This window comes from Periplaneta americana, chromosome 7, assembly GCF_040183065.1.
Source record: "Periplaneta americana isolate PAMFEO1 chromosome 7, P.americana_PAMFEO1_priV1, whole genome shotgun sequence".
Lineage (NCBI taxonomy): Eukaryota > Metazoa > Arthropoda > Insecta > Blattodea > Blattidae > Periplaneta > Periplaneta americana.
Genome location: NC_091123.1, coordinates 145,952,511 through 145,965,126, shown reverse-complemented (window position 1 = coordinate 145,965,126; position 12,616 = coordinate 145,952,511). Strand labels below are relative to the sequence as shown.

General features: G+C 36.8%; 1 protein-coding gene across 2 annotated transcripts in view; it reads left to right on the top strand.

Moving 5' to 3' along the window:
* LOC138703527 (fatty acid synthase-like) overlaps positions 1 to 12,616 on the top strand; it is a 78,912-nt gene that overhangs the window by 20,615 nt on the left and 45,681 nt on the right. The window contains exons 6-11 of one of the 2 annotated variants that reach the window (XM_069831452.1): positions 1,785 to 2,015; positions 3,681 to 3,872; positions 5,658 to 5,792; positions 7,150 to 7,380; positions 7,461 to 7,650; positions 10,877 to 11,106. In XM_069831452.1, the coding sequence (XP_069687553.1) occupies positions 1,785 to 2,015; positions 3,681 to 3,872; positions 5,658 to 5,792; positions 7,150 to 7,380; positions 7,461 to 7,650; positions 10,877 to 11,106 (1,209 nt within the window). Of the gene's footprint in view, positions 1 to 1,770; positions 2,016 to 3,680; positions 3,873 to 5,657; positions 5,793 to 7,149; positions 7,381 to 7,460; positions 7,651 to 10,876; positions 11,107 to 12,616 lie in introns of both variants that reach the window. The other variant, XM_069831453.1, reaches the window with a different exon arrangement.

The window sequence follows — 12,616 nt, the reverse complement described above, 5'->3', positions numbered from 1 at the left end:
ATAATAATAATAATAATAATAATAATAATCTCTAATAATTAGTGTATCAATCTTTGCGTCTGTAACAGTTGTGCAGCATGATTATTCGTTTTATTATATTTTCTGTGAAGTTATCTCTGTACTAATATTGTTATTAATCTGGTGCTATATCAATAATATTTTGTAAAACGTTTCTACATTGTCGCAGTATATAGGCAGAACACTATGTATGGACCTATCATATTATATATGTGGTAAATCAAATATTGAATAATTATTAATTAGCAATAATAACTGTGTATCGAAGTTTTTCGTACTATTTTATTTATAACTTCATGTTCCTGTTTTGGTACGTTCCATTGACCGTTCCATTAAACGTTTGTCATAAACGCAGAAAATAAAGCCTTATTTTTATCATGTGAGCAAAACATATGCGTATCTTATCTGTCGCCTTCCATACAAGATAAGACATGTCGGTGAGATGACCTTGTACTGTGCTTCTATTTATTACGAGCGTATCACGACCGATTGTACCTCACTCGAGGGTGCGACACTCGACCGAGTTCAAGCAAGCGATTTAACTCCAATGCAGCACTCTGGTAGACTAGTTAGTTGCGATTTTTCCTAACACATTCGTTGTGCCTGTCCAGTTCTTTAGTCATTAATATGTTGTGGTTGTTCTTTTCTAATGCCAGGCGTTTGACAGTAAAGTCATTTGACCTCTTGCACTCCAGTATTTTTCAAAGATATTATCATGACCAGCCACTGAAGCACAGATTTTGAGGTGTTCCGAATTCATTTCTTGGTTTGAGTTGCACAATGGGCAGTTAGGGGACTGATATATTCCAATTCTATTTAGGTGTTTGGCCAAACAGTCATGGCCTGTTGCCAGTCTAAATGCAGCTACAGACGATTTACTTTTTTGTTGTATTTTTCATCATGAAGCCAGAGAAATGTGTTAATAATTAATTTTTCTTTGAATTCCACTTAGGCCTAGAAAGTCTTAAAGTTGGGAAAAAAGGAGGTTAAAAACGACACTGAATAGTAATCACCTCTCAGTCTGTTATAATATATCCTACATAGAGTTTCACCATCCCTCTCTCCAAAAGAAAAACACTGCCATTACAATACATAATTTTATTATGTTTTTCATATAATACTTTGAATAGTCTTGAATAGGTAGTTTGGAATGCTTTTACTGGTTATAATTTCCCGTAACTGTCCTCTATTGACAGTATATTACAAATTAATCCTAAGAAATTTTGTTACTCTTACAAAATTCATCAGCCTCTGCTAGATACACATATATGTGACTTTTATTTAAATCATGTCTCACACTTACCTCTGACATGATGGCTATGCAACATTCAAGCTTTGAGATTAGTCAATTTTCATGGCAAACCTCCCTAGCTCACAGGAACGTACTAGAGCCCACCTCTGACGACGCTGATCAATATCTCGTACACCATACCTGTAGCAACCAGATGCACCACCCAATTCTTATCACTGGAGCACAAACATTGCATTTATACATAAGTTATTACATATACATATTAGTCATTATAGATGTTAGTAGCAGTTGTATTGGTTCCATAGCATAACACTGTCTGTTTAGACGGTAGTTCTGAAGCACATGTTCAGGATCCTTCCTGTCCATTTAATTTGCATGTCTGAGTGGTTTTTGTAGTGAAAGTGAGCATTAGTCTTCTCTTTTTACATTAAATTGGCTTTCGTGACTAGATTCGAAAATATTACAAGCGGTTTTAGACTAAAGGAACACAACTAGGTTAGTTCTCTTCCTGCAGATGGCTGATGTAGAAGAGATGCGTGCAGTGGATGCTGTTCTTCTGAAAAGGCGCAGGACTCCATTGCTTGTGGGTTCTGTCAAGTCCAACATGGGACACAGTAATGCCGCCGCCAATCTATGCTCTGTTGCCAAGGTGCTGATAGCCATGCAGACGGGGATGATCCCTCCCACCCTGCACTACCACACACCAGCAGTGGAGATCACCGCACTCACGCAGGGCAGAGCAAAGGTGAGCAACATCTTGAAGCGCACCAAGTTCGAACTTTTTTCACGCAGTTGCCTTTGTAACTGTTCAACTTAAACTTCTATTATTCTTTCACCTAGTCATTTCAAAGTCTTTCTGCACATTTTTTCGTACCCACGTACATATTTTTGTATTGTCATCAATCTCGATGCTCTAAGGATACACCAAGTCTTTATGTTAACCTCAATAGCATGAAGTAAATCGACGTTGGTGGTGCAGCTATCGATCAACACACTGTTGAATGCACTATCCACGTATGTGACATTTAAAGAAAGGATTAGTCCACTGCTGTGGAGTAATTGTTAGCATGTCTGACTGTGATTCGGGCAGATGGCTTCATATCTCGGTTGGAACAAGCTACCTGGGGAGTTTTTCCGAGATTTTCCCTCAACCAGTTGAAGCAGAATTGCTGGGTAACTTTCGGCATTGTACCTTGGACTCATTTCGCCATCATTTATTTCAATATTATTGTCATCATTACTAGACAGCGAATTTTGGTCCCGATACTGAACATTAGATGTACGTCAGTTGCATGGAGGTCATTGAACTCACTGCTATGCTCTGTTCATACGCCAAGGAACGTAACATCTTGTCGCTATGTAGGGACCGAAAAATCGACTGTCTGATCATTACTGTAGGCCAGGCTAAGTTCACAGTGCAGTGTGCTGCATTCATACAAGAGTGCAGCCATTTGGTGACAATCATTCACAGGACAGGAATGGTAAGCACAATAAGCCTCAGTCTGTGGTGCAAGCCTTCGGGCCCCTTCTTTGTCAAAAAAAAAATAGTAGGCTTCATCCATTTGCCTGTCCAGGTATCTAGGCAGGATATGATGGTCAGGCTTTTGAAAGAACATTTTTTTATGGTAGGGAAAGACTTTTCTTTTCTTAGGAAGAAAATCATTGCTTTTCCCACCAGTCTTATTTGTAGATTGGAGCTCCTTCTTCCCAAATATGCCCCTTGGTTCACCAGTTACTATTCCTTTGGAAAAGTATGACCCTTGTAAATCACATGAAAAGTTAATATTTGCGAACAATATTCATCACCTGTTATAAATTTAGACTATATAGCGATTTTTACGCCATATTGTGCACACTTTTATTTGTAAAATATTTTCTTTGCAATATTTCAGTTACCTTATACCTGCATGAAATATACAATATTTCAAAAGTTGATCTACTTTCATCGTAAAATAAAGTTGTAACTGATTATTCAGATTGATTAATTTCTTATTATCACATCCAGTTCATGCATGTGATCGATTGTGGTATCACTACGCTCATATTGTCTTTTTTAAAGTTCTTCTCCTCCCAGTCAGTAATTAACAATTTCTTTCAGTCATCTGTACTGGACACGGTTTTACCATTTCTCTTACATTTGCTGTGGAAAAATGGACACCAGTATCACTTGAAGTTCCTTTAAAATGTCTTCATTATTTTTCTTAATTATTTGAAAAGTATAGTTATCTTTAAAGAAACGAGGGAAATTATTAATACTGCATAAATAACCAACTTGTTCTTTTTAAGCAGGAATGGTAGAACAATTTGATATTTCAGAACACAGGAGAAAGCAAAGAGCTGAAGAAAGTTACTATCCTCGTAATGTTCAAGAATTGCTTCCTGGCATTGAATGGCATTTATGTGTATGCAGGTGGTGACAGAAAGCACGCCATGGCATGGAGGGCTGGTGGCACTGAACAGTATGGGCATGACAGGCACCTATGCACATACGTTACTGCGCTCGTACAGTCGAGAGAAATCAGAAAGCACGAGTGACAGTCTACCAAGGCTCATCTTACTGTCCAGCAGGACGGAGCAGGGTGTGCGAGAGATCTTGAGGAAGGTGAGTATGAAACAAGGACATGAAAATAAGCATGTACATAGTACATTTACTGCAGGTAATAAATACATTTGCTTTATAGCATAGAATAAAGAACATGTCCAATTCTTACGTTTAACAATAAAATGCAATACATATAAAATGCAAATATGAAATATGTACAGAATTAATACCTTAATAACAATATTTTATACAATGTAATATGTTTACCATTTAATAGTATTATAATATTTACACAGTACTGTGAAATGTCAAGAATTCCTCTATAGAATAGAAAGTGTGAGATATTAAGTAGTTTTTTAGTTTTACCTTAAATAATGCAGGGTTTTGGCTATGATTCTTAATGTCTTCAGAAAGACTATTGAACATTTTTATTGCCATGTAACGTACTCCCCATTGAAAGCATGATAAATTTGATGATGGCGTATGAAAATCATTCCTTCTGCGGGTATTTATACTATGTATGGCTGAGTTAGTTGGAAAATTTTCTTTATTACATAAGAGGAAATTTATTGTAGAGTATATGTATTGATTTGTTAAGGTTAGATCTCTAATTTTTAAAAAAATAATCTACATGATTCTCTAGCCTTTGCTGCAACTACTGGGTTTCAGTTCAAAGTGTGTCATGGCTCGCTGTATGCCGTCATGTGGCTAGCCGATGAGCCTAGAGAATTCAATCTTCCTACATTTCCGCAGAGGTGTATAACCTATGAGGCAGAGAAGTTGCCTAGCAAGTACGGCATTCATTCTGAAGAGTACATACCGATACGCACGGTAACGCCAGTAGTGGCAGGAATGTGAACTGTTTGGAAATACGTACTGTCGGGATATGGGAAGAGGGTTAAGACGATTACTTACGTATTTGTTGACATTAACTTCGACGGTCAACATGGACACGGAGCATTTGATTTGTGTTGTGGAATGTAACCGTACGCAACCGATGATAACAAATACCCTGCGTACGACTTGCCAGCGCAAAACACAGTTCGAAAGAGGTTATGGTAGCACACAGACCGTACAGACCGCCATCTGTTGCTACGACGTTCAAGTTATACCGTACACGTTCTCAAGTTCAGATTGAAGAACGCCTTAAATAATAGGCAACTTCTCTGACATATAAGCTAAAACTCGCTTCAAATCGGTGACCCAACAACAGTGACGTCATGACACACTTTGAAATGAACACCCAGTATTATTCTAATGGCTCTTTTTTGTAATAAGAATATATTTTTACTATCTACAGAATTTCCCCAAAATATTATTCCGTAGGACATAATAGAATGAAAATAGGCAAAATATATTGTCTTTATGATACTGCTTTTTAGAAATTGTTGTAACGACCTAATTGCAAAGCATGCTGAGCTAAGTTTGGGGGTTATTTCTTTGATATGATTTTTCCAATTTATTGTATTATTAATATGCAAACCAAGAAATTTGGTTGTTGATGTTTCTAGTAGAGGTGTAACATGCTATGTCCAGGGCTATCTTTGCTCTATCTTCAACTCTTGAAACGGACGTTGCTATGATGATTATGGAGTCCTCTGATAGAAAAAAAAAAACATTCATTCACCGGTTCACAGTGTTACAGTAAATGTGCAATGACATAATATAAGAGATGGGAAAATTGAAATTGAGCTACCAATCGAGAAGAGTCACTGACTCCAGTAAAAATGACCAATTATATGTAGAGAGAAATTCAGTAATTTGTTTACATATTTTATGATGTGTCTATTTCATGAAAGCTTATCATGGTAAGATGGTATCATGGTCGTTATGACGTTTTTGTAGCTGGAGTCGATGCCAGTGGATGCAGAGATGGCTCGACTGCTGCATGATGTGTATTCTACCAACATCGCCAAGCACCTGTACCGCTGCTACACAGTACTTCCATCTGCTGCAAAGAAGCCAGTGCACGATCTTCAGGTACCGAAAGTTTGGGTAATACTAACGTCATAGGCAAGTAAGCACTCTCTGATCACTTATGATCTGTTCATGAACATTTCAATGATACATAACTTTATGTAAGAAAAAAGAAAATAGTTGGAAATATGTTTCGGAATATGTATTACAGTATGTATAGAAATATGTATTTCCATAATAATTTCGAATTCGATCCTTTGCAGCATCACATCTCCTCGTAATTCATTTGATGAGATAGTAAAATATTAATCGAAAGCTCCCTTAATAGAAGAAATGGGGAAAATATGTGTTGTTGTTGTCGTTTTCTAATGCCAGGCGTTTGACAATAAAGTCATTTGGCCTCTTGCACTCCAATATTTTTCAAAGATATTATCATGACCAGCCACTGAAGCACAGATTTTGAGGTGTTCCGAATCCATTTCTTGGTTTGAGTTGCAAAATGGACAGTGATATATTCCAATTCTATGCAGGTGTTTGGCCAAACAATCATGGCCTGTTGCCAATCTAAATGCAGCTACAGACGATTTTCGTGGTAAATCGGGAATTAACTGTGGATTTTGATGCAGAGAGTTCCATTTTTTCCCTTGGGATTGTGTTATCAAATTTTGCTTGTTGAAGTCTAAGTATGTAGATTTAATAAATCTTTTCACAGAGTAATACGTAGATTTAGTAACAGGTCTGTAAGTAGCAGTGCTGCCCTTCTTTGCTAAAGCATCCGCATTCTCGTTTCCCAGGATTCCACAATGAGATGGTATCCATTGGAATACAATTCTTTTATTGAGTGATATTAATTGAGAGAGCATTTTAGTTATTTCTGCTGTTTGAGATGAAGGTGTGTGTTTAGAGACTATTGATAGAATAGCTGCTTTGGAGTCTGACAATATAACTGCATTTTTAAATTTACTGATGTGGCATAGAAGATTCCTGAGACTTTCACTTAGGAAAATATGTGTAAAACTCCAAATATAATCCATAACATACCAAGATAGCCACCTTGATATCTTAACTGGCAAAGCACTGGCTTACAATGATTGGGTCTGGGTTGAAATTCTGCTGATGACAGAGTCATATTTGTGATGGACAAACTAGGTTGAGCATGTCTCGAAAAAAGTTTTTTGTCAGAATAATTAATTTATATACACATCTTTGCATCTCATTGAAAATTTCTTCAAACGTTTCAGGTTTTTATTTTTAGGAATGACTGTTTAAGAATGAACTTATTCTTAGCTGTTGCGAAGATTTTTTGTTAGGGTTGTGTTGACTCTTATGAAGATGTGATAGAAAATATGTTCTCCAAAGTCATTTTTTGCTACACAGAACCATATATAGAGCATATTTAGACATTAATACTTGGTTTCAGCACTACGACCAATCCAGTCGGCCCGTATGGTTCGTGTTCTCGGGGATGGGTAGCCAGTGGCCTGGCATGGGGCGGGAGCTGATGAGATTGCCAGTGTGTGCTACCACCATTGACAAGTGCCATGACATCCTCAAACACAAGGGGCTGGACCTAAAGCACATCATCACAACTGATGATCCACACGTGTTCGACAGTATCCTGCATTGCTTTGTAGGCATTGCTGCTGTGCAGGTGAGTTTCTTGAGACTGGTGTTTGTGGCTACTGCATTGTGCAGATGACATCACTGTAATTTGAGCTCTTTTCCCTGAAGCTAGCTCTCGTAGACCTGTTGAATGCACTGGGGATCACTGCTGATGGCTTCCTGGGACATTCAGTAGGGGAGCTTGGCTGCGCTTATGCAGATAGCTGCTTCACTCAAGAGCAGATGATCCTTGCTGCATATCATCGGGGCCGAGCATCTTTTGATGCTACTTTGATAGAGGGATGTATGGCAGCTGTTGGTGAGTGAGGGTCAAAACAAATGATATATACATAATATTCATATAATAGCTACTATTAATAATAGAATGTCATTTTAAGCTACGCAACTGGCTACGAAATCTACTGCATTTCAGTAATAAAAAATATATATACCATGTTGTCTGAATTATATTATCATTGTACGAAATGTTTTACAGAACTAACATAATCTTGTATGATCTTAGGTTAGTTTTAATAGCGTTTGTTTAAGTTAGGTTAGGTAGCTTTGGTTAAGTGACATAGGGTAGTCGGGTTAGGTTATGTAGGATATAATAGGTTAGGCTAGGTAAGGTAGGTTACTGTATAATCAGGTGTAATCGAGTAATTTAGGTTATATTAGCTTAGGTTTGGTAGGATTCGGTAGGTAAAGTAAGATAAGGTAGATGGTTTGTTTTTTTTTTATTTAACGACTCTCGCAACTGCAGAGGCTATATCAGCGTCGCCGGATGTGCCGGAATTTTGTCCCGCAGGAGTTCTTTTACATGCCAGTAAATCTACTGACATAAGCCTGTCGCATTTAAGCACACTTAAATGCCATCAACCTGGCCCGGGATCAAACGGGTAGATGGTATACAGTATGCCAACTTATGTGTGATGTTGTAGACCTAGTTTAGTTAGGATGGGTTTGGTTAAATAGAATAGGGTGGGTTAGGAAGGATAGGTTGGTTGGATTTTAAGTATGTTAGGTTAGATAGGATAGGTTAAGTTAGATATGGTGAGATAGTGTAGGTGATATAGAATAGGTTATATTAATAAGTTATGTAGATTAGGATACCTGTAACTTATTTTAGATTATCTTAGTATAAGTATCATAAGCAGAGTAGCTTATTTCAGTTTGGGTAACTTAAACAGTGAATAAATATTTAATGTTGAATATCTTCAGTCTATAAACTTATCTTTATTTCAGTTAATGGACTAAAAAGCCATTATATAATGATCAAACAGTGACTACACTTTTTTTTTAAGATGGGACATGACAGTAACACTGTGATCGGAAAACAACTGAATGTCACATAGCGTGGTAGGCCTGTTGCTATGGTAACAAGGCTGAGTTGCCAAAATTACAGTTCTCACGTGGCGAGTGCTTAATAGCTGTCTTGGCGACTTTTTTATGCACACAATGATACAATTCGTCTTTCATTGTCTGTCTATTTTTATATTGTTTTTTTTTTTACCTTTGCATCAATTGTTAATTAATGTTTTAACGTCAGCCATCTAACATCAATTGCTAGCTCCTATCAGCTGCCAGTGTGGTAGTCCATATTGACAACATAGCACTGTAGTTCCAAGCTCAGCCGCTTAACTGTCATGTCCCATCTTTAAAGAAAACTAAAACCAGTTTCAATATGTCTTTAGCATTTTAGTCAAGTTTTACATTTTTTTTTTAATTGTAATAAATGTAGGCTAATTACATATGTTATGTATGGACTGCTAACTCGGGTGATTCGTGTTCATGGGCATCTGGAAAATTAATGTGAAGAATTTAGAATATTGAATTTTAAGTTTTGTATATATATTTCTATCTGTATAAAGATTGTTTTTACGTACTTACTATGGCTGAGTTGAGTAGTTGATTGGTGTGCTGCACTGCTGGTTCATTAGAGTTTTACATCGAGGTTGGTTTATGAGTTGGGGTGGGCCAGTCACTTGACTGGCAGGATTAGTCAGTAAGTTGTATTCATGGTCAATCAATAAAGTTGATTTTGATGGTTCAATATCTGTTCATTAAGTAATTGTGTATTTTGATTATGATGCTTCGCAATATAATATTCTTCTGCTGTGTTGATTATATTATAGTTATTAACTATTTTTAGAATTTGTAATGCATTACTGATATTGGTTAGCTCATGTTCAGTTTCTATCAGGTGGGAGGCAATTTAGATTTATTTCGATTATTCCGGAAATCTGCTTTGTGTTCTTTATATCTAGTATTGGAATTTTCTTTCGTTTGTCCGAAGTACTTTATTACAGTTTTTACAATTGAGTTTGTACATCCTGCTTTTCAAGTGGCCGTTTCCCCCTCCTAATTTGTTACACTTTCAGCTGCTCACTTAAAGCACAAGACTATACATCTTTTCTCTGCCATTTGTCTCTTAGACTAATTATGCCTATTAAGATGATATGTCGCGATCTCTTCTCTCCTTCATGCCCTGCAGTATATATTGTCTACACCCCAACTCTGGCTATTAGCAACAGGCATCTATAATGAACACCGATCAAAATACCCCTCATTTCTCGTGAAAAACAACTGAATAGACTACAGTGGACTATAGTGGACTTTATGTTGTCAGCAAACAGCTGGATACATTAAGAAGATTGAATTCTCTCTTTCATCTATTAATCACATTTACTTCCACACGATAACTCATAATATGCTTTAGTGGCATCAACATCTCTGCTGGCTACGAAAACATGAGTGGTAATTTCATATTGAAGCATATTGTGAGTTATCGTGTGGAAGAAAATGTGATTAATTGACGAAAGAGAGAAAAGACCACGACATATAAACTTAATAGGCATAGACAAATGGCAGAGAAAAGATGTACTTATGTGCTTTAAGTGAACAGCTGGAAGTTTAACAAATTATCGTGTGTGTGACGTCTATACAAATAAAAGCCTTACACAATAAATTATTGATAACATCTCATCCTTTCATTCTGGAGCTTCTATTTATAACTACAAGTTTGTAAGTATTTTCGCCGTGTTTGTGCTTTTTGTGATGTGATAGCAGTACCGAAACATTCCTTCACTTTAACAGTTTACTAAATACTAAACAATAAGAAATCAAACATACAGAAACCTGCCTGGTTGAATCTGGCTTGTGGTGGAATCATAAAATATTTTAAATATCAACAGACATAAAACGCTGAAATTCTTCACCCATTGTAAACTATTATAGTAATGATCAGTTCTTTCTGCAGCTCACTTTTCACAAGGTATAGAATCATCCCACAGCCCTTTCTTCAGAGCCAGATACTGAGTCAAGTTTGAACTAAATGTGACGAATTGTATTTCATAATTATTATTAGTTTCCAGAGAATGCAAAAGGATTGTAGTAGGTAGACTACATTATATTTTTTATGGAAGTGTCATTTTTAAACAACAATATAGTCCCCCAGATACTATATTCTATCTCTGTAGGCCTACTTCTATTTGAGTTTCTCAAACTAAGGACTTTATGCTTGTAAAATGTGCATTCATTGCCAGGTATCGGGCATACACAACTGCAGGAAATTTTGCCATCAGACTTGGATATCGCCTGCCATAATAGTTCTGACAATTGCACCATTTCTGGACCAGCTGAGAGCGTGAAGCGTTTTGTGGATCACCTGCAACATAACAAGATATTTGCTCGTTCCATCAATGTTGCCAATATAGCATACCACAGTCGTTACATCAAGCCTGCTGCTCCACTCCTACTCGAGGCTCTGCAAAAGGTGAGTCTAGATTTTATGAGGATATAATTATTACCTTCTAAGCTTTTAAATATCTCTTTGTTCTAAAAGTGCACAATTTGTTCAGATCTCAATTAGAATTCAAATTATTCAGTAAGACAATGATTCTCATTAGTTATATCCTCAAACCTTCTTCTTCTTCTTCTTCTTCTTCTTCTTCTTCTCCCCCTCTCCTCCTCCTCCTCCTCCTCTTCTTCTTCTTCTTCTTCTTCTTCTCCCCCTCTCCTCCTCCTCCTCCTCCTCCTCCTCTTCTTCTTCTTCTTCTTCTTCTTCTTCTTCTTCTGTCCGATCATGTGCTTTAATTCTCCATCTCTTAACCTTGAATTCCATTATGTCATTCTGGAATTTTCTTGGACATGTATCTAGCTTTCATTAAGTCTTCTAACATTCCATGTAGCTAGATACAAACCGTTAATCTGTTTACATTTGCCAGGACGTCGTTTCATATCAGTCCGGCTTGCATCATAGGGTTTCTCAACAATAGTTGTTTTACGGATGCAAGGTTGTCAGCTTTGCGATCCAACTTCCTACCAGGAGGACCAGGGACTCTCTTTTAGGGGTTACCATACCTTAGCCGAAAGGTCTCGTTTTATGACACCGGAAATTAGCCTTCACCCATCCAAATGGTAGGATTTATAGGTATCACTTGCAATTGCAAGCTAAGGCATAACTTGGGTTTTATTAGTCACATCTATTTGACAATCCTCAAACCTTCAGTAACGAAATTAAGAGAAATTGGTTGGTTGCTTTCTGTTTTGCTCATATTTTGTCTTTTGTCTTTCAGTGAAGTCCTCTTAGGTTTCTGGACTGTTGAAGTTATTTTGTAACTGTTCTTCATCCATTTATGAGTTTTGTTTTTATCCTTCTATTCCTGACGTGTGTCTTCTGCATGAAGGGACCAACCAGGTAGTCATGGTCTGCATATTCAGTTATAAATTGGCAACAGCTGTTTTCTTTATTTTTTGCAGTTATTAAGAAAAGCATCCATCATTCTCCACTAGAATAACTCCCTGTAATGGGTCCAACAGATAGGTTCCATTTTTCCTTGAAGATGTATATTTCTGTAGTTGTTTCTAGTTTCTATACTTTTGATACAGTGCAAAAACCGAAACACATTTCGCATAAAAAAATATAAAACAATCAGATAGAACTATTATCATTAAATAAACTTGGTAAGCAATATTCATTAATGCTATCCAATATGGGAAGAGATGCTGTTGCTGTTGTTATATTAGCAACTGGTATGATTATTTGGAAGCCCATCTATTCAAAATAAGAACTTCAGAATCATAATAATATACTTTTAATTTATAACACCTCTAATCCTGTAGAGTCTTAAATAACTTTAATACAGTAGCGAAGTAAGAAGGCATTTGAAAGTTGTACATTAGAAACAAGAATGATGCTGGACTGGGGAAAGTAGGCAACTGGCATCATGCTCTAGGATTGAATAATTTCAAGGAAATATTGTTCCAGGGCCAGGTATCAATCC